Here is a 23,297-nt window from a genome sequence, read left to right as displayed (position 1 = left end):
AAACTGTGATGACTTCCAGATGAGAAAAGGTGAACTCCAGCAATGAAAGCCTTACTCTGCTTCCACAGCAGGATGTGCACGTGCTGGTGAAGACGTGAAATCAAGAGGTGGGCAGGGGGCCGTGAGAACAGGTGTGCGAAACCAGAATCATCAGGATGGCCTCTCCAACATCTGTGGAGGGATGTTACTCAAGGTAGTCTTGTGTTAGTTCAGGACTCAGCAGATATGAGCTCCTCTGAGAAGCCTTCCTAGACCCAGCAAAGGGGGCTGGTTTGCCTGCTCTGAACCCACAAAACCCTTAAGATGACACCACGACAGCACTCAGCATGCTGCACAGCAATCTTGGGTTTCCCCGGGTGGCTCCTGCCCTAGACTCTCAGGTCTGTGAGGGAAAGGGTGAGGTCTCTATTGCCACCAATGCCAGGCACAGAGCAGGTATTCACCGAGATGATGAAATAAACATACATGCACAGGCACAGTCTCAACCCACTTCCCTCCGGAGCCTGAGGTTGGTGGAGACCAGTGACAGCAGTACAGGGGAACAGTACAGGGTTCTGACCACTCAGCTCAGCCTAGAAATAGCCCCAGCAGCAGGGAGGTCCTCCCCATCCACAAAGATGCCACAAATGACTTTGCTTTCCTGCTGGTAGGACAGCCTGGCTTTCCCTGGTGTCATTCACACTCCCATGGCCAGTCTCCCTTGTGACTAATGGTGTACGTATGGAAGGTGGAAAGGACAGAGCTGGCCTGCAGACACAAGAACACCAGCCAATGAGACAATAACCAATCCCTGCATCTTTGAGTCATGAGTACTTTGTTCAACCCGACTGAGCTACACAGTTCCCAGGCCAGTGGATCTAGGGCAAACACGGTCCAAGTCCAAAGTAGGAATATTTGAGCAACAGGCAAGGAAAAAAAACCAGCCAGGATCCCACACTCAGACACAGAGAGGGATCAAGCAGGGAAGGTCAATGGAGGAAGTGAATGAACAGCAAAATGGAAGACAATGGGGGTTAGGGAAAACTCTTTCAGTTTTAAATATGGGCCAAATCTGGCCAATTGATGATGACCTTGGATACACCTCCCTTTTCAAAGCTCAGGCTCTTCAGACCAATGTGATTAAAAATAAAAACCAGTGTAGAAGTAATTAATACTGCAGACTTCACCCAGTTACGTTTCATTATTCTGTCTTACCATGTAACAATGTAATTTCTTACTCAACTTCTCCAGGCAGAGACTCTGTGGCAAGTTTTAAGTATGAGGGATTTATGGCCCTGACCCTGAATGGTCTGGCTACAGGTGACATATGAAGGCCATCAAATCATCTGATAAAGTCAGCAATACAAATATTTTAAGACAGCACCTTTAATTTGCCACGTGTGGACTAGAATTTTCTTTTCATACCATCATTATTCAAAGAACTAAAGTATCACTGCCAACTTGTTTATTTTAGGAGAAAATATTCTATCTTAGCAGAGTTGTTCAGACACACTTTTCTTGTTAATCCTCAATCCCTTTTAGGCACAGAAGGGTGTTTTTCCCAAAAGCCAACAGCAAAACCAGGCAATGGCCAAGGACCTGGTACTCTAGCATGCTTCTCCTAAACAGTGAGGGGCTCCACAGATCTATTCCCATTCAGTAAAAAGAAACTTATCTCTGGAATCCACCCTTAGCCGTTCCATATAGGCTTCGCTGGTGGGCAAACTTTGCAAAGGAGAAAATATGCTGTCTTAACGTAGTTCTTGAACAGATGAGCATTACCATCTCCCAGATGGTCTGGGTTCAAGTCCCAGCTCTGCACTCCCTAACTATGTCCCCTGAACCTCAGTTCCCTCATCTGTAAAACAAGTACAAGGGGATCAGCAACACTTAGTATCCAACATACCCTAAGTGCCTGATAAACATTGGCCATTGTTTTCTTTCCAACAATAAAAAAGTGAACAGAAGATTTCTGGAATAATCAGTTCAACACATATATTTAAACACCGATTTGTATAAACCCTGGTAGGCCACTTCATTCAACCAACCATTGCTTAAATGAATTGAAACTTTCTATGTGTCAGATTTTCTAAGTCTTGTATATTTAATCATCCATCCATCCATCCATCCATCCATCCATCCATCCATCCAAGTTTTACCTGTGCCAAACAGGGGCATGCTACCACATGCAAGCACACAGAGGTACATACCCACATTTAAATATGTACGAAGTAGGCACCTGTACTGGTGAACAAGAGATTTGGTTCCTGTCCCTGAGGGGATGGTGTGGAAGACAGAGAGACAAACACCTCAGTTGCCCATATGTCAGAACCATTCTGGGTCCTCAACTCAAGGATGCTGGTGGCAGGGAGAGGAGCTGAGACGTCTGAGGCTGCCGGCAGCTCCGAGGAGCTGCAACTCCCAGGGCCCAGCCTCACCTGCAGGTCTCGGTTGTGGTTTTCACACAGGAGCTGCAGGAACCGGAGAATGGGCTGCATGATGGTGATGACTGCACTCATCTCCAGGTCATCCTTGGTCTTGTCTGCCGTAGCCTGGGCACCTTCCCCAGACGGGTAGTGATCGTCGGGGTCAGCCTCCCTCCTGAAGGTGGTGAAGGCTTTCCTCGTGGCAGCAGAGGCCTCCAGGAGCTGATCTCGGACCTCTTCTGTTATTTGTGTCGAGGGCTCTTTGGCTGGAATGCAAATGTGAGATGATCAATGCTGCTCACGCCTCAGGAGTACTATTCACTGCATGAAAGAAGAGGTTCAAATATCTAAGTTCTGGTATTCATATAAATCTTCAAGGCTGGCAAAATACTCCATGAAGTCACTTCTCTTAGTCCTTAGGATTAAAACTGAGTCAAGCCATGCCAACTTGCTCACGGCTCTGACATTTCATCTATGCTTGCTCTGTGTTTTAGAGGAAAAGCCTTAGCATCAGCTTTGTCAACCTCACAAACCTATATGGCTCTGGGCCTCAGTGTCCTCATCTGTAAAACAGGGAGAACATCAGTAAATTCTACCCGGAGAAGCTTCTGAGAGAGTCAACATATCAATGATTCCAACTGTAATTACTGCTATTGTAATGACAATTGACTGAGCCCTTTATTAAGTGTGGAGACACTGTGGTTAAGCACCTGATGTATATTATCTCATCTAATCCTCAGAGTAACCCTGTGAGGTAAATAGGCATTAGCTTTAAGAAGGTGACACACTGCACCCAGACTGCCTGGGTTTGAACACTGGCTCTGCTGCCTACTTGCTACATAGCCTTAACAAGGACAAGTTAATCTCTGTGCCTCAGTTTCCTCATCAGTAAAATGGGGATAACAATCCTATCTATTTTACAGGGTTAACTTCAGTTATAAGCGAACTAAAGGATGTAATAAAGGACTTTGAACAGTACCTGGTTCATAGGAAGCACTTAGCAAATATTAGCCTTTCTTCTTTTCTTAATTCCGATTCTAGACCAGTGGTTATAAACTGAGGCTGATTTTCCCCCATCCCCACCCAGGGGACAATTAGCAAAATCTGGAGACACTTTCAGTTGGCAGTGGGAGCAGGCTAATGGCATCTACTGGGTAGAGTATGCTGTTTAACATATGCTGTTAAACATCCTACAGTGCACAAGACAGCCCCCTCCAGCAACGAATTCTCCAAATGCCAAATGCACTGTGGCTCAGAAACCCAGTTCTAAACATAAAAAAAAAAAAAGAGAGACTCAGAGTGGCTAAGTCACCTGCTCACGGCCATTTTACTCCAACCCTGGTGCATCTAAGTATTATTTCTCTTTAAGTGACATCATGCATACAACTTTAGAAACTTTCAAATATTTTTTAACATAAGGGAGAATTAGCTGACAAAGGATAGACACCCAGTTTTTTTTAAATTTTTTTTTTAACGTTTATTTATTTTTGAGACAGAGAGAGACAGAGAGTGAACAGGGGAGGGGCAGAGAGAGAGGGAGACAGAGAATCCGAAACAGGCTCCAGGCTCTGAGCTGTCAGCACAGAGCCCGACGCGGGGCTCGAACTCACAGACCGCGAGATCATGACCTGAGCCGAAGTCGGACACTTAACCGACAGAGCCACCCAGGCGCCCCTAGACACCCAGTTTTAAAGTGTATATCTTCGGGGCCCCTGGGTGGCTCAGTCGGTTAAGCGTCCGACTTCGGCTCAGGTCACGATCTCATGGTCCGTGGGTTCGAGCCCCGAGTTGGGCTCTGTGCTGACGGCTCGGAGCCTGGAACCTACTTTGGATTCTGTCTCCCTCTCTCTCTGCTCCTCCCCCGTTCATGCTCTCTCTCTGTCTCAAAAATAAATAAACATTAAAAAAAAAATAAAGTGTATATCTTCATTAACATTTTGTAACATTAAATTAAAAATTACAGAGAAAATTACAAATGGATTTCCTGCCAAAAAACCCTGTCACCAAGAAGAAGGTATGTTAATTTTTTTTTTCTTTTTATACAAGAAGAAACACCAAGGCACAGCAGTTCAGCTCAGGTTATTCAGGAAGAATTAGATCATAACCAGAATGGTGTGCTTCTTTCTGAAAGCCTGAGACAGAATAAAGTTTGGAGTCTAGAAGTCCAGCTGGTGAGAGGGCCATGCGCAGGAGAGCACTTACCTTTTTTCCGTGATGGGGCATCCCTGTCTATCTCATCATCTTTCTTTTTATTCCCCAAGTCACTGGTGTTCACAGTCACTGTTGCCTTGATTTCCTGCTGGGCCACCTTCATTCGGTCATAGAAGACCTTGAAGAATTTTTCCGACTTCTTATCTTCTGTTAACCGGCAGAAAAAGGAGTGCTGCCAAAGAAAACCCACGGATTTTCAACACTGTGACAGATCAGTGATTGAATCCCACTCAGGACACCAAAACCTCATGGAGACCAGAGCCAGCCAACAAAACCTCACAAACAGTTTATAGTTCAGACCAAAGTTAAACACGATTCTATGCACTATCATTCTCTGGATTGTATGGCCTGAGGTTTTCTAAACAGGGACCTTAAAGCAACCTGCCATGGATGTCTTTGATGGAGCAGTCATATAGGCTTGGGAAGCATGCTAAGGGGTGTTGGGGAGATTCCAGCCTACTAAGAACAAGCCCCTGCAAAACAACGCCATTAACAAAGGAAACAATGTATTTTTTTGGTAATTACTGTAGGTCCAGTCATGTGTTTAAGGACTTCCAAGAGTCCCTCCACTCTGCACAGCCTTGTGAATATACACAGATGAGTAAGATGTGCTACCTTCCCTATAGGGCTCCATACCAGGTTAACAAGTCCCTAAGTAAGACAAAAATGTGAACATAAGAAGGGTTCTAGGAGCTACACAGACAGTTACATCACAGAAGCTCAGAGCTGGCAAGGAGGACAGTGGGCCAGAGCGATCTCAAAATCTTTGTAGAAAAGGTGATTTTCAAATCTTGTCTAGAAGGACAGGTAAAGAGTGGTTAGATGAAGAAGCTCAAAGTTAACAGGTAGCTTGCCTCTTGGATGCACATTTGTTTTTGGACCCACTGCAAGCAATCATATACACTGTTGATATAAAAACACAATATGGTGTCTCAACTTCATTTATGAGTGTTCGTTTTTCACCCCTTTGCAAACACCACGCTGTTGTGAATTATTTACATAAAAATACAATACGGTCATTTCCAGAGGAATAAAACAAAGCTCCAAACAATATATTTGCTTCTCTCAGTTGGATCTTTCTGCCAATTTCATATCCTCCCCCATTTGGAAAGATGGCATTTCCCTACAGAAGGTAGACCTAGGCTTGCAATCCTAGAAAAAAGTAAAATCTTACCAGCCTTTGCAACCCCTTAACTCCTCAATCTCTCACCCCCTCCCAACACAAACCTGCTGCCAGATTCAGCAGGCCCCGGGAAAGCCACCACATTTCCATCTGCCAGAAGGCAACTGCAGTCACCATGACCCTTCTTCTAGCCACTAGCCCATATGCTGTATTGACAAATGTCAGTCTCCTTTGCCTACAAAGCACTTCCTGATTGTGCTTTTTCCTCTCCCTCCACTGTTCTTTACTTCTCGTTGTTTCCAACATACAGCACAAGATCCATCCTTCCCACTTGTGCTTCCTGGTTCTATCTTTTCCCCTCCAACTACTCTCAAGGCCGGTACAAGTCACTGCCTGCTTACTGCTTGGTTGTACTGTGTGTCACCGAGTCCACTAAGACTCCCACACTCTCTGAATCAAGCTCAAATCTTTAGTGTCCTCAATTGCCCTTTACCACCTTGTATTTTCTTACAGGTTTCTTACTACTTCATCCATCGTTCCACTCATTTACCCCTTCATCCATGCACCTACGCATCCATCTATCTGTTCATCCATCCAGTATTTACTGTGCACCTGTCATGAGTTGGACACTACGCCCATCGCAGAAGATAACAACAGTGAACAAAAAGGGGCCTGGACCCTGCTGCCTTCCCATGAAATTGGCAGCCTGGTAAGGACAGACATAGTAATTCAATAATCGCCCTAATGATGTTTTACTAAAGTAGCCATTTATCCTTATGACCCTGACCCAAGAGAATGGGTTAATGGGCTAATACTGTGGCAGATGCTCAGTGCCACTGCCTTGCTCTTCCTTGCTTTGCATGGCTCTTCCCGTGGCTGGGTCCCCTCATTGTTTGTATCCCCAGTAACATCACCTCCTCAGTGAAGCCATCTCTGATAATCCTCCCTGAAGCAGCAACCCAGGCAACTGCTTATTCTCCCATGCTTTGTTTTATTTTCTACTTAGCAACTGGTATCTGTTGTATTTGTGCTTTACCTACTTACTGCATGTGTTAAGCAGAATGTAAGTTCCAAGAGGGTAGGTGCCTCACCTCTATGGTTCACAGCTGTCTCCAGAGCACCCAGAGGAGGCCCAGCACATAGAAGGAGCTTCCTAATTATCTGACGAAAGAATAAATACAACCCAATACTTTATGGCTCCTTTTAACTATAGCCTCCCAATCAGATCCTGCTTATATTCAGTGGCTGTGCCAGATGTGAATCCTCAACAGAGACTAATTCTAGAAAACTTAATCAAGATATGAAAAATCAAGTTCTAATCGTTCACTCCTTTGAGAGCTGATACATCCACCAACAAAAGAAGTGTGGGGATGAAGCACACAACCTACAGCCACCTACCTAACTGGGGTGACTACAGTTTCCACCAAAATGAACCAATACAGCGTCTCACCCACATGGGGTCATGGGGTGACAGCACCAGAAGGTGGCTGCTCAGGGCAATTAACTTGAGTTGCTACCCCATTAATCTTCTCGCTGTATGGAGGCAACTGAACAAAGCATCCTTTGGACAATCTGGTCACTCAGAAAAAACAAATGCACTTTAAGTAGGTGAGCAAAAAGATAAATAACTAAAGCCTTCCATCTGTCATATTTAACAGGGCAACACAGCACAGACTGATGGCCAGCTACAAACCGCACTGCTTAACGTCTAGCTGGTTAACCCAACAGATGTCAACTGATAGCGTCAGGGTAAGAAAGCCTCTTATGAAATGGGAGAAGGGCAAGTGACTGAGGATTACACACTTCTATATATGTTTTGCAATGGCCAGTATATTTATTTTACATTATTTATATCAGTCCTTAGTCTCTCAAGGATCTGAAGCAGCTTTATAAACAGAATGTGGTCAACAAAATAATAAAGTAGACACGAGGGTACAGAGGCATCAAGAAGCACAGACAACTGGAATGAAACAAGGGTGGTGCCTGGAAGATGGAAGAAATGATTCAGGGCAGTCCTAAGTCTCTGAGGTACCCGCCTATCAAGCTAAAATGGGAGGTACTCCACCAGGGTTATCATTAAGTATCAAAAAGAAAGATGCTGCCACTGCCTCAAAGGAAGGAAAGCATTCTTTAATGACAGGGTTAGAGGGCAGGCTTTCCAGTCAGACCGCCTGGGTTCAAGTGCCGGGTCCTTCACTCACTAGCTCTGTGCAAGTTACTCACCTCTCTGGACCCACATGGAAGGGCTGCTCCCGTGTACACCAAGCGCTCACCACAGGGCCCAATGAGCGTCAGTTTTTTTGTACCGCCATCACATCAGTAGGACGTGGAAGCCCCATGGTGAAGGCATCCCCCTCAGTGGCTACGGCAGGATAGCAAAGCGTGAGCATTCTGTCTCCGGAGTCAGAGACACTTGGGTTTCAGCACTACCTCATGAGCTTGTGTCACCTTAGAAAGTGACAACATCTCTGAAACCTAAATTTTCTCATCTGAAAAATGGGCATGGTAACAGTACCTCACAGTGGTTATGAAGCTCTAATGAGATAATCACAGTAAAACGCACAAGGGCCAGTATTTCCTGACTGCTTATGAGGTGCCAGGAACTCAGAGTAAAACTTGCGTGTGGTGTCTCACCAAAAATCCTACAGAGGCAGTTATTTCTCCTTGGAGATCAGGGGACCCTAAAAGATAATGGGCATCAAGTATTTAGCACACCCCCAAGATGCCCACACCGTGACAAACGTAACCTCGCCAAGACGCTGGTGAGACCCAAGAGCTGTCGCTTCAGGTCTCCTGCCTGAGAATCTAAATAAAGATACTCTGGAAGGAAGAAGCTTGGTCTCCAAAAGGGAAGCAGTACTATCTTGTGTAAGAGAAGTGAGAAGTGACAGCAGTGCAGAAGAACTAAGATACCTCCCCCACAGAGGCAGGATGTGCCACGGGAGAAACGGGGGGCTGAGGAACAGGGGCCCTCAGCCAGAGGCTCGTGGAGACAGTTACTGCCCCTCCCTGCTGGACTTGGCGAGCCCAGAGCCCTGCACACAGTTCAAAGGCCTGTTTGTTCAACCTCTTACTGTGATGCTCTGTTTGGAGGGCTTGGGAGGAAAAGGGGACACCCCCCTCTCAGGACTGTTTCCCCAGATGCAGGTTGGACCTCAGAACGGAGGCAGCAGGGTGCTCGTCCTCCCAGACCTCAGGCTCTCAAAACAGGGCCTTTCCACACGCCACGTATCCACTCCTCCGTGAACCTACGAATCACCCCTTTCTCCATCTAAGAACCAGCAGGCAGGTAGAGACTGTTTTGCTTTTGCAAAGGTTTTGCTGCACCCCACCTGGCAGATTTGAGGTAATCATTTGGTGGATGCCCCTGGAAAGTGTGAGTGGGGAGACTAAAGGGAAACAAGAAAACTTCTGGACTGAAAGAAATATCCTAATTAGGCTGGCAGTAGACAGAAAGGTGTGGTAGGAATAACAGCAACAACAAGACAATACCTGGGACCTGTGAACAGGTCACCTTACAGGGCAAAGGGAAACAAAGTTGCAGACGGGATGGAGGTTGCTCATCAGCTGACCTTAAAATAGGGATATTATCCTAGATTGTTCAGGGAGGCAATCTAATCATAAGGGTCCTTAGAAGAGGAAGAGGAAGTCAGATGCCATATGAGAAGGACTCCATTCAGCACTGCTGGCTGCAAGGATGGAGGAAGGGGCCATGACCCAAGGAATCCAGGTGGCCTCTACTAGAAAAGGAAAGGAAACGGAGTCTCCAGGGGAGAATCCAGAAAAAAACGCAGTCTTGCCAACACGTGGATTTCAGCCCACTTAAGACTCATGTCAAACTCGTGAGATAAAAAATCTGGTTGTTTTAAATCACTAAGTTTGTAGTAATTTGTTACAGCAGCCGTAGGAAACGAGTAGAGCTATAAACATTTGTCAAATCTGATCAAACCATACACTTACCATCTATGCACATTAGAGTCTATAAATTATGTCACAACGAAAAGGGAGAGATGGTAAAAAGATGGGCTTTGTTCCCAGAAAGCTCGAGTACTAGGTAAAGTTGTCCAGAGAAGGGGCTACCCTCCGAGGCCATCCCCACCGCAGACGGATCTGTGATGCTGCCCTAAGTGCTGCCCTTTCATTACCCTCCATGTGTCTCCACAACACACGGGACCTCAAAGCCCCTTCCATGCAAGCTGTCTTGTCAGCATGTTAGGAGACTGCCAAGACAGATACCATCATTTATAAATCCGTCACATTATATATCAAAGAGTTGGGTTAGGAGAGGTCAGGGTCTTCCTGCTCCCCCGTCCTGGGCCCTTTCTACCATCCTTCCTTTTTAAGGAACACAAGGAAGCCCGGCCCCAGTGGTTGGACAGGGAACTCAGAGGAAATGAAGGCTGCTTTGGAGGGCAGACCCATAGAACCAACTCCAACCTCACAGACAAAGGGTCTGCTTGGAGTAGCTTTAAGGAAGTCGGGGGTTGGAGCAGATGAGCAAGTGACCAGAGGCAGTAGCCACCTCCATGGCAGCTCTGGAGGGCAGTGGTGGCCACGGGGGGTGGGGGGTGGGGGCGCTAGGCGTGGCTATTGTAAGCCAAGCTGAAAGACAAGAACCACAGAAAAATACCTATCACAAAATGTTAAAGCAGGAAGCACTCTATTCCGGCAGTTTCCGTTTCCAAAGCTGTTCCCAGCAGAGAAATCCCATTCCCCCCCCTCCCTCCGCAAACACCATCTTAGGGAAAGATGCCATGTTGAAGGGAGATACACGCAGAACTGTTCAGTTTGAAGCAGGGTGGGAAGAACCGTCTCTCTGCCACTGGAACTCCTCCTTAACACGGCAGGCCCAGGAAGTCTGTTTACAAACCACCACTTCAGTCTGGCCCTCCACATTTTACAGAGGAGGAGACTGAGGCCTAGAGGGGCAAAGGGACAGGCCAAGGACACAGAATCCTTGGCTCCTGACCATCCATGCCAGTCACTTTATGACCACGCTAGGCTGTGGCTGGGTGACACGATGGCCTGAGTGCACACTCCTGCCCTCAGATAACTGTCAGGTGGCCACAGGTGGCCCTCATTGGGCTACTTAAGCTGTAGAGGTTCTAAGGAACTGAGGTCTTAGTTTTAAATAATAATGAAAACATCGTTTCAGGTCGCTCGAAAATAGTAAGATATTGCCTTGGCAGCCACCCACTATGGCCACTTAAATCCTTGCAAAGAAATGGAACATGGTTTATGACAAGCCCACCCAGCTACTGAAATAAGAGGCACCCTGAAGTCAGAGACTTGCAGACAGTGGCAGCTATTCTAGGAACAGGCAGGCAGTGTGCAGGAGGGGGTGGGCGGACACTTTTCTTCAGGTGCAAGAGGTCACAGTCTCAATGACACTGCAGGCAGGGGGTCCCGGAGCAGAATGGGAGACAGAGGCCTTCCCTATGCTCTGGACACACACCAGGGAAGGTACGAGAATGAGCACCTTATTGAAAAGCCATCTTCCTCAGAGTTCAGAGACTTGAGGGGCAAAGACAGACTTTGTACCCCAGGACACAGAGCCAGCCAGACTGCACCTATTGGAACATAAGGCCTTTGAGAAGGAAGCAGCCTTTATAGGTGACTTAACTCAAAGAATGGGGAATGGCAGGAAGCAGAGGCAGACGTCATCCCAGATAGAGCCTGTCAGGAGCAGGGAGAATCCGGGGGCAGCGGTAAACAGCACCAATGGGACAGCTTCAAAACTTTGATCCTGCCCCAAAGGAAAGCATTTCCATGTTGAGGTTGGCCCACCTTCTAGAAGCCCTTGTACTAGGCCTGGAGGGAATCCAGAGAATGAGCTTTTCCATTTCACTGTCTAGTACGACATGACTTGACCACCAAAGCCCATGAGGTTCCCTCTGGATGGTCAATCTTCTGTAAAATGAATTAAACTGAGTCCCACAATTTGAAGAATGTGACTGCTGAACAGATTCCTCCACATAGTCAGATTTCTCTCTTCTCACTCTACCTCTGAAACAAAAGGATCTCAGACTTGGCCTTGGGAGTCTTGGGGACTTGAGGAGACATCTCCAACCAGACCTTCCCAGTTTGAACAGATCCTCTCCGGGTGTCACAGTAACAGCAATGGCTACCTGTGGAGTTCTCTTCCTGTACCTGCGGTTAACTGAAAGTTTACCACTTCCTGGGGACCTCCTTTCTATAAACTATGCCATAGTGAATGGTAATTGAACAGTTCCTATTTTTTAAGCACTAGGTATTTTATACTTATTATCTCATTTAATCCTTACAACTATCCCATGAAGTACGTATATGTACTGTTATTAATCCCACTTTACAGATCAGGAATCTGAGGCTCAAAGAGGTTAAATAACTTGCCAAGTCACACAGCTAGGAAATGGTAGTGGTGCCCCAGGACTTAGTCCCCATTTGTCTGTTGCATCAGCCCATGCTCTAGACCACTCCGCTTTGTTAAATACCTCTCACCTGAGCAAGTCTGTCAAACTCTAAACACTTTCTTTTTATAATCCAGCCCCCACCCCACCCACCCCCAGTCTCCCAGCTGCACAAACACAGACTATTCTCACAGTAAAGAATAGCTATGGTAGATATACATGTGAATGTCCCAACTTTCCTCTGAGGCTTGATGCACTTGTTAAGATGGGCTCCCAAATAAGGTCCCTCTGCTAGTTGGAAGATTTGCCAGGGCTGTGGGTTATATGTGAACAAAACCATGGCCACACAATGACAGCTATAGGTCTTGAGTCTTTTTCTTAGAAACCAAGGACAACAATCAAAACCCAAGACCATGAACCCTGAACTAGGTGATAAAGCACACGTGATTAGGCATAGCTGCTTGGAGAACTGCAGGTCTGGAAACTTAAATTTTAGCCTTCTCTCCCCACTAACCAGCTGCCTGACCTGGGCAATTTACTTAACTGCATTTATGCCCTCAGTTCCTTATCTGAACAAGGAGACTCTTACCACCTGCCTTGTCTGCATCACGTGGAAGCTAGGGGCCCATCAAGGTTGCAGCTAGGAAACATTATGTGTGAAGAACACTTTGATTACCATGGGATCCTATTCAAACCCAAGGTGCTGCTGTTATCTTTCAATTCCCCTTTCAAAGGAAGGGTATTAGAACATAAAACAGGTGGATCAACCTATGCGCTGGGTGGTACAAGATGAGCAAAGTCTAGTGTGCAAAAATCATCCAAGGATAAACAATTCTAGCTGATACTGGCAGGTCAAGATGGTCTCTAAATGGACAGCAAAAATACAGTAAATAACAATTCTCAGTAACTGTCACAATAAAGGAAGTTAAAAAAAATTCCAGCTGGTATTTTATTAGTTACAGAAACCATTCAGATTCCTTTGTACATAAAAATAAACAATTTTCCTTTCATTTCTCAAAGTTTAATGTAACCCAAGGCACAATACAAGCTTGGTGTCAAATGCTCCTCTTAGTCCCTAATCTTTCAACACAAACAGTTTTTCCTTTATTTACTTATTTACTTATTTATTTTATTTTATTTTATTTTATTTTATTTTATTTTATTTTATTTTATTTTATTTTATTTTATTTTATTTTTTTACCATTCTTGATTTGGGGAAAAGTCTGATGAATGAAAAGGGTCTAGTAATTAATAAAGTGGTCAAGAATCAAATACTCCCCTGGTATAAATGATCACTCTAAGAAGGAAATTTCTTGCAAGGTTTGAGATGGGTTTTAACCGGTAAACATCAGGAACTTTCAGCTCACCAAGCTGTGTGAGGATGTCTCCAGCTTTAATGAGTTTAGAAATAATACACATTCAAGGCAGAAAATAAAGAAGTGATGAAGCAAACCAACTCTGGGTTAGAAAGATATCCACATTTCAAGTTCATTTTTCTGAGAGAAAGTTCTCCCTCATCTAAACCATATAGCTGTCTTTTGAGGACTTACACAAATGCCCTATTTCAATTACTCTGCCAGCTAGGGCTGGATGGAGGCCACCTTCTGGTACAAGGCAGACTTCTAATGCCTGAGAGAAGAGGTGGGGGACAAGGAGATCCTCACTCGAATTAGTCTGGTCACTGAGCTCCGAGTAAGGGTCTGAACTTCCAGGTCAAGGCCAAAGCAGTGGCTCTTCATGATGCTTCTTAAGGTGAATTAATTTTGGGTTTAGCAAGCAGAGAAGTCCAACCTGCTCTATAAAAACCACTTTTCTCCTGGGATGGAAAGCTTAACAACTCTCCTTTTTTTTGTCTCCCAGTGCCCACAGGAATCAGCACCTGTGAAGAAAGTCTGCCCTGTTTGGTAAGGAGGCTGGTCCCCCCTCAGTGTGGATCAAAACACTTAACAGTTTCTCAAATATTCATCAACAAACAACTAACAAAGTGTACTCCCGCCCCCAATATTTAAAGGTGCTTTCTTACAAAGTCCCTGTGTGTATAGGTAAACTGTAAGTAAACATCTCTAGCAATATTTAACAGAAATATCAAACAGTTTTCAGAAAGGCAGGTCAGGCATCCTTCTAGAGGACCTTGGACATTTGACCAAGGGAAAAGACATTAAGGAGACTCCACATTTTCTCTGGGTTCAATTCTCAAAACCCACCATCTTTTGTGTGTGTGTGATGGCACTGTCTCTTCTAGCCAAAGATGGAAGAGAAAAACATAAAGTCTCCAGAGGAAAAGATGACCAATGGAATGTGAAATAGTTCCAACCCCCAAACTTGCCTGACGTCACAGTGGACTGTAGTAGGTACCTCCTCAGGAATCTTCTTCAAGGGCAAGAAGGCATGATGGTTGCTCTTCACGTCAACATGAGGCTTATAATAAGGAAAGGTGGGTGTGTATAGCAAACAAGACTTTGATTAGACTTGAAGGACTTTTGTTAAAGCACTCAGGGAGGTTTGAGAATCTGTTCCACGGACGTCTACTCAACTAAAGAAGACGATGAGAACAATCTCAAGTGCATGCCTGGGGCTGCAGGAGGGGCTCATCAGCCTTCAGGAGTGCCCTCCATGCCTGGTTCTAGGACTCAATGAAAAGTAACTTCTGGCAGTTAGAGTGCTCACAGGTCCCATTTTGGCTGCCCAAAGACTTGCCATGGCATCTGTAACACGAGTGCACAGGAGCCTTCTCGGCAAGCCTCCAACCTGCGCCATCAGGCCTGAGAAGACATGTGTTGGAAAACTCTTAACACCCCAAATTTCAACTATGCATCCACACTAGAGGGCACAGGGGGCCAAGGCTGAGTCTGTCTGTTCCCTCCCACTTCACTCAGGGTGACATCTGTGCTACTGAGAAAGAGGACTAACACACGAATTGGATGGTAAGAACTTTGGTCTTTGCTCTTCTTTCCATTCCGTGTGCTGAGGGCCATTAATCAACATTGACCGACTTTTCCTGCCCTAAAACCTACAAGGTTCCCCAGGGCATCCAACTTGAGCTCTGTATCCTTCACACATCCATTTCCTGTGTTTGCACAGAGAGCAGCAGGGTCTCCAAGGAAGGGCTCTGTATCCCTCACACTTAGCAAGGTCCAAGTGGATGGGCAGGGATGGCTGAGGAGATGGGTAGGTTGGGACAGGTCATTTGTTAGCATGCAGCCTCAGTTCCCTCACGTGTAATGGGGGAAGGAAGAGAAGTACCACCCTGCTGAGAGGCCTGCCGGATGGAGTAAAGGAGGCACCATGGATGAGAGCCCGGCAGAGGCCTGGTACGTGGTGGAGTTTTATACTGGCCACTTTCTCTTCTCTGCTCTCAACAAATCTATGACAAATCCACTCGACCATAAAATCCAAAGAAAAATAAATCCACTCCGGCCTGCCAGGGGCAAGGACACTGCTGGCAAAGAGCAAAACATCAACCAGAGTGAGGGCCTTCCTGATGGAGATTCCAGTCACCCTGAGTCCTCTGCCCAGCTCAACCAACTCTCAGGTGACAGCTCCCCTGTGGACCCCAAAGAAGAAGCTCCAGGACTTGCATCTCCCAACCCCACAGGCCCATTTCACTAGGTACTAGCCCACCATGTAGCTTCCTTGTGGCTGCAGAGAACATACTTGGGATTTGACAGTAAAATATACAGATGGCCAAGAGGATGGAGACGGCGGGATGAAATTACACAGCACTCATCTGTGTAAGTGCTGCGTAATATATTATGGCTTTGGCTTCAGTAACATGTATCCAAGCAAATGATGGCCACAGCCAACTTGGTGCCCTTTAGAAGCACTGACTAGGGGTTGGCAGGGGCCACAGAGATTACTTAATCCAGCCTCCCACCTGACGACAGGCATATTACAGGGGTCCAGCCATCATTAGATGCCCTGCTTCCCCCACCCCTCCCCGATGCTATGCTTCGACCACCTTGACCTCCTTCAGCTCTGGCAATACACCAAGCCCACACCAACCTGTCTGTCTGAACACCCTTGCCCTCTGCTCTTTACATGGCTGGTTCTCATCTGTTAGGTTTGGGCTTAAAGGGCACCTCCTTGGAGAAGCCTTTCCTGACCATCCTAAGTGGGTTCTCCTTGACATTCTACACCCTGGTTGCTTCCTTCCTCATGCTTCTCCCAGTGTGTTAATTATTTAGCTGGTTTACTAGCCATGTCTCCCACTAGACTGTAAGCTCCTAAAGGGCAAGGACTGACTACATCAAGGCCAACTCATACAATGCCTGGCACCCACTAGGTGCTCAGTGAGTATCTGCTCCCTTGAGGAATGCACAATTCTGAAGGAGATTTATTTCCAAAAACCTTAAAGTGAATCAAGCTTTGCATGACAGCAGCTAAAGTTTAACTCAATTACCCAAAGATCCCTGTCTGCGAAAGCCCAAAGTCCTGCCAAATGGAGAAAATGAAGCATTCCAAAGACCAGGTGAAGGTGGCTGATGTGGCCTTCTAGCCTCTCACAGGCTTATCAGGTTTGTACACATGCCTCTGTGATAGGCTCAGGCTACCTGAGATCCTTAATCCATCTAGTTAACTGTTAACTACTCTGGCCCCACTGACACCTGCATTAGTAACTATGGCGCGGGAAGGACAATCAATTGTGAGCCTTCCACCGACTCCCCGACATAACTACAGGCTCTTGGGCTGAACAGTTTGTGGGATTGTGTTGCAAGGAGGCTAATAAAAACATATTTCTCAAACACCGTATGGTGAGGGCAACTGAAATGTATCCTCCTCAAATGCAATCTAATTTTTTTTTTTTTTTTTTTTTTTTTTTTTTACATCCTGAATGCAGAGGGAAGCAAACAGCTTGAAGATGTTAGATGGTTTATAGAACTACCCCTTCAGTGTCTGGGCCATCTTGATGGAAGCAAGTTTAAAACCCAGGCATAAGAAAGTGGTAGAAACATCAAGAGAGCCTTTGGCATTTTCAAAAAGGAACCTGGGGGGCCCTTAGGAAACATAAGTGGGCAGAGATTTATCAGTGAAAAGAAGGGTCGTGGCAGAAGTCCCCAAGCCAGCTGTGGAGGTCTGTTAGGTTCTGAGGCCTAGGTTCCTTACTTCTGCACCAGGTGCCTTTCCTCTCGCCAGGGCAGGATTCACACTGTTGGCAGTTTCTAACAAGAAAAATATTTTCAACCATGAAGTTAACTCTGCTGGAAGAGCTCCAAAGGGAAAGTCCCTCCAGTTACTCCAAGGAAAAAAAAATTACCTTCTTGGTCTGGAATCTGGGGATATTTTATGCAGATGTCTCTAACAGAAGTTAATAAAGGGAAGTCAGCTTGCCTTTGATTATTCAAACAGGCTACTGCTATTAAGAGTTGCACAACTCTTGGGCAAGGCAGGGGTGGGTTCTGGCTTTTTTTTTTTTTTTTAAGCCTGTCCTCATGGCAACTACTTATTCTTTTCTAAGAATATTTCATTCTAACTTCCCTACTCACATCTTTCCAATACCTCTCTTCTGGCGGGAATGTGGCCAGTAACACGAGGCCAGCTCAGAAGGCTCTGTGGTGGGCACTCCTGGGGCCTGCCACATAGGGGTTCTGAGAATGACAGTTCCATGTCCCTGCTGAGAACTGGATGGAGGAGCCACTATTCTTTTCTTTCTTTTCTTTTCTTTTTTTTTTTTGGGTGCAGGCTGAATAATTTCAACCTGCAAGGTAACAGAAGTTGCCCAAGCTCTAGGAATTATCACTGTGGGACAAACGCGTTCTCTTATTTTCACGTGGTTCTATTTTATAATGTGCTAGGTGACACAGGAGACATCCACCCGCCTAGGGCAAGAGCACACAGGAGGATGGAGGGAAAAACAAACAGCCCTTCTCCTCTGGGGCATAGCAACTGTTCATACAACTGACAATGGAATCCACCTGGTTTGGGGGCAATCCAACAGGGAAGAGTAAATTTCTATTGGGTGAGATTAAAGATGTCTGGGATAGGTCCCTATTATGGAGGGGCTGGGTAATAAAAAAAAAAAAGAAAACCATGAGAAAATAGGGGAGGGTGAAAACAATATACCTTAGCGGAAACTCTTCTGATGTCCTGGAGCTACACAATGCAGAGCTCTTGGTGGGGGGTGGAGGTCGGGGGGAAGGAAAAATATTCTGTTTCCGGAGACAGCTCCAAGAATCATGAGTAGGTGTGAGAAACAAGGAAGCTTATAGATTACAAAAAAAAAGAAGAAAGAAAAAAAAAAAAGAAAGAAAGAAAAGGGGGGAAAGGAAGGAGTCAAGGAAGAGGGGGGTGAGATCTCTGGGAGACAGGAGAATTAAAGAACACCATGGCAACAAGTCCGTCCACCTACCCTGGCCGCCCACCCACAGCCAGATTCTTTGCTGACGCACTTGAGAACAAGCTGGTTCCTACCAGCTCAGGAAGGTGAGCAAACCCAGAGAGCTCATTAAATCCCTTCTCAGCGACTCTTGTCTGCCTGCAGATAGTGAGCAAGGAGGATATAAATAGAAGTTATATAACATCTCTTTGTTGATTCCTGTGCTTACCAAAAAAATGCAGCATGACCTTGTTTTTTCTGAAGCATTTTCCTCGGCCTACTGGTTGAGGACTTTAATCAAGTTAGGATCATCTTAAAGTTTAAATAGCAGGACATAGATTTCCAAGTTAAGGGTACTCAGGACAATCAGCCGAGTTCAGAACCCTCAGGGTCAAGTCCTCCTCAGGTATACAAAAATATCCAATAGCTATTAAAAAACTTTTTTAAAGAATTGTGTGCTTCTCCTTAGAACGTTTCCTGATGATGCTAGGGGTAATATTACTTCCCAAGAGCAAGGAACCATTAATAAATTGGCTTCTTTGGTTTTCCAAAGGAGGTCAGAGCACTTAAAAAATACAAATATATAAATGTTTAAAGCTAACTGATGGCTTCTAAATGCCTCCAGGCATAATCAGCACACCTTTCCTCTCTTAAAAGGCAAGACATTAAGGGTCCAGTGGATGTCCTCAGAGACACCTTCAAAAGTAAGCACTGAAGGAAACACAAATGTGCCCTGAAATCCAGCCCAACCTGGCCAGTCCTCCAGTGTCTGCTGGGACTTCTGAACAGACTCCTGCTTTGGCGCCTTTGCAGAGAGGTATTTAATAGGAGTGTGTGCTTACAGGATGCGCTGCAGAGCTCAGTTACTCTGATACCTCGTCTAACCTGTTGATGCCACATAACTCTTAGAAACTGTTGCCATGGGAACTTGTCCCTCTCTGGCATTCTCGTCAAGAAATGTTACAGGTGCTAGAGAATTCAATGCCTTTAGTCTCAGTAAGCTTTGTCTGAGTCTTGCAAGGTGTGGCTTCAACCAAGAGGACTTTCAAACCCATGATGGAGGGTTTTGAATACAAATGTCTTCAAAGGACAGGGGTTCACTGCACAGGGCATGGAAGGGAGGCATGTCTGTGCTGGGATAGCCTGAGAGTACATACAGGCCCCACTAAGCATTTAAATTCTATATACAGTGTTTTCAACGCATCATATCAGCTAAACAAAGATCGTGTAGGGCTCTAAGTAGCTCAGATGGTGACCCCAGCAAGAGATGCAGTGGCTGTCATCTCTGAAATGGGATTTCCTTTCTCATCAGAACTGGTGGGTGGGCAACAACACAATAATGCATAAATTCAAGCAAGGCAAGAGTCTACATCCCCGGTTGGATCTCTAGTCCAGGGACGGTCACCTGAAATGCTTCAGCCCATCTCTCAACTGAGTTGCTTTAAGCCTCCTGCCTTCTCTTCTTATAAATTCCTGCCAGAAAAACAGGATCTACCTTCTACAATATGAACAGTGCAGATCTGGTAGGAACCAACACATCTCCATGTCCCGACGCAGCAATGTTGCCAGGTAACAAATGTAGAAATATACTCAGAAAACTGTATGTGACAATATACAACCTCCGCGCTGCAGCTGATAACCGAGGGAGTGTTAAAACACCATGTTCTCTTAACACTTGGGCTTTTGGTGTGAAAATAAAATTAAACGGGATACTTCCTCTTGTAAATATAAGACAGGCATACAACTCACACATGCATCCACTAATTGGAAATAGTAGAGGGGCTTGCAACAGCCATCTGCAATGCACCCTGTCTTTCACTTCCCATTCTCCCCGCCAACATGAATTCCAGAAAACTCAAAACTGAGCAAGAGCCCTTCTTATATCAGGGAGAAGTTCACCTCTGACCACAAAAAGATACTCAATAAAGACACCAGTGGAAACTAAAGGAAGGCTCTTACATTATTATAAAATTCCTCATGTTTCCATCGTGTGGGTTTGTAAGACAACTTTTATAGTTTGTGGCCTAACCAAGCAGTGATTCCTTGCTTCTTAGATCAAAAAACCAGTACTTCCTGGCCCTAGCCCCAACGAGAACAAGACAGACACTGCGCTCTACTGTGTGTAGCCCATGAGTGGAAACAGGCTAAGCCCCTGACATTGGACTCATGTATCTCAAAGACTTTCTAGCATGGTAGAGAGTTGGGAGATTTTGGAGAGGCAGACCTGGGTTCAAACCTCAGCTGTGCTAATAGGGTGACTTTGAATAAGAGCTCTGGCTCTTTTGAGACTCATTTTCCTCACATGTAACTAGAGCTACTGGACCTAGCCCAGGGGAACTACATAACAGTACCACGTATAGCTCCTGCCCTCTTCCTTTATCTTTGCCCCCAAGTGAATACTGTCCAACCGATCAACGACTCAAATATGAGGAGAATCCAGTGCAATGAGCCTCTTTGTGCAAAATGGGTAAAACGGGAGATCTAACAAGCCTCTCATTATGCCAGAGTACATGTGCTTCTTTATATACAAGTAAAAAACAAAACTTGTTAATAATGTAACCTAACCTTTCATATAAGCCCTAATTAAATGAGCTGCCACTCTCTCCACAGAGAGGAAGTTAGCAATAGAGTTTCCTTGTCATTAACTTTCATAGACCTGGGAACGTGGAATTTGATAGAGGTGAAGCAGCATGTATAACACTTACAGTTTTTATTTAGCAAACAAGACACTAAGCCTAAAAGAAAGACTTTCATGGTTTCCTTCTCTGTCATTCACAAGCCAATATTATAACCAAAGACACCAGCCCCACGAGCTGTCTTCTCATGTGCTTCTCACAGCACCCTCCACAGAGTCCATCCACCAAACGAGCAACCAAGAGTGAAGCCAAATTCTAATTTGCCTGATAGGAGGCAAGGTCCTCAAAAGGGGTCCAGAGCCCCTTTTCTTGGTCTCCAGGGAGGGGAATGTGGACCATGTCTGTGCCAGGGAAATTAATGGAGGCTTCTCATACACCATGGAAGCACCAACACAGAGGGGAGACAACTCAGGCTCTGGCAAGAAATAAACCCAGACACAACTACCAGCTACCTCAGTGGCCCTGAACAACTACCATGACCTCCTGGATCCTTTATTTCCCCTTTAGAAAAAGGGTTCATGGCAGTACCTACCCACACAGGATCACCAAAGAGAGTAACTGAGATCAAGCAGAAAAGGCATGTAGCATACCTCCTGGAACATGCACACTCATATTCTGGTACTCGTTACCATTACTACTATCTCTAGTTATTAAGAACAAGAAAACAGAGACCCTTAGTGTTTCTGGCATCATAAGGATGTTTCTCCAAAGTGACACTATATATTTCCCTTAGACTCAGATAAACCTAATTCCCTTTCACCCCTAAATTTAGATGGTGCCCCTTTATAACTGTTACAACCAGTAACAACAAATTTTCACATCCTTATGTTTATATTCAAAAAACAATAATAAGGCTAACATACCATGATGGCCATATAAGGGTCAGAACTTCTGTTCATTCAGTGGATATTTACTGAGCACCCACCATGGTCCAGGTGCTGAGGAGTAAGACAGAGGTTTGATCCTGGAAGAAATTACATTCTTGGATGGGTGAGTGGAGAGAAAAACGTACTACTGACAAGTAACCATAAGCAATTACTGCGTGTTAAGCACCATGGTAAGCTGAGTGTCTTCCACATATTACCTCATTTGGATCTCAGAAGAAGCCTCAAGAGTAGGATTCTCTACAATGACATTATGTACAAATGAGGTTCCCTTCATCTAACACATATGAGGTGTTTTCTGTTTGTTTTTTTAATTTTTTTAATGTTTATTTTTGAGACAGAGAAAGACAGAGCACGAACGGGGGAGGGGCAGAGAGAGAGGGAGACAAAGAATCTGAAGCAGGCTCCAGGCTCTGAACTGTCAGCACAGAGCCCGACGCGGGGCTCGAACTCACAGACCGTGAGATCATGACCTGAGCCGAAGTCGGATGCTTAACCGACTGAGCCACCCAGGCGCCCCACACACAGGTCGTTTTCTATGGAACTTGGGGGTCAACACAAACTTGCTTTCTGTTCTCTCGGGTCTTACAATGAACTTTCACTTCAAGTGTGGTGATCGCTATAATGAATGAACAGCCTATCGGTGGAGACCACTACTTCTGCCTCCAGGGGATCAAGAGAAAGTTTCCAAAGCAGGAGACATTTCAGACAGGGTTTGCTAAGTATTCCAGGCAAAGGGAAACAGGACACATCCTACATGGAGCAGAGGCATCTGAGTACACAGAAGGGACTGGCAAATGAACAGATGTAGCTCCAAGACAATGAGCGTGGGGGAGTGGGTGCAGAAACCCAGGCAGGGCCAGATCATGCAGCATACCACTGGATTCCATCATCTGCAGAAGGCTGTTGAGATAGGAAATAAGGTGGTCAGGCTTCTGTTTGGGGGACATCATTGACAGCAGCATGCAAGAGGTAAATGCCCACAGGCAGAGAGGGCTCTAAGAAGCTATCCCAGTTATCCAGGGGAGACACAATCAGGATCACAACTCGGAGAGCTGCATGGTGGTCAGCAGTAGGAATTCTAAAGCCAGAGTGACTTCCAAGCTCCACCTCCTTCCACCTCAGCTAAGCCAATTTGGGCATGTCATTTAACCCGAAGGTGCCAACTGTCTGGCTCATTACAAGTCCTAACTGAACGCTGACCACTAAACTACTGGGAGGTGGAGTGGGCACAGAATAAGTAAGAGAGGAGTGACATCCAGTGACCAGGGACATCCAGGTATGTCCCCTGGTCAACAGGAGGGGTGCTGGTGAGCCCCTTGACCAGGGCATGGAA

The 23,297-nt window shown here is 45.6% G+C and overlaps 1 protein-coding gene across 6 annotated transcripts in view; it reads right to left on the bottom strand.

The window, feature by feature from the left end:
- Positions 1-23,297, bottom strand: part of ITPR1 (inositol 1,4,5-trisphosphate receptor type 1) — a 327,038-nt gene that overhangs the window by 69,017 nt on the left and 234,724 nt on the right. For all 6 annotated transcript variants that reach the window (XM_053897548.1, XM_053897549.1, XM_053897552.1 and 3 more), the window contains 2 exons: positions 4,608-4,788; positions 2,418-2,671 (listed from right to left, as the gene is read on the bottom strand). In XM_053897548.1, the coding sequence (XP_053753523.1) occupies positions 2,418-2,671; positions 4,608-4,788 (435 nt within the window). The remainder of the gene's footprint in view (positions 1-2,417; positions 2,672-4,607; positions 4,789-23,297) is intronic.

The sequence above is a fragment of the Panthera pardus genome, unplaced genomic scaffold (assembly GCF_024362965.1).
Source record: "Panthera pardus isolate Hobbes unplaced genomic scaffold, ASM2436296v1 HiC_scaffold_8, whole genome shotgun sequence".
NCBI lineage: Eukaryota > Metazoa > Chordata > Mammalia > Carnivora > Felidae > Panthera > Panthera pardus.
This window is presented reverse-complemented; position numbering and strand designations above follow the sequence as displayed.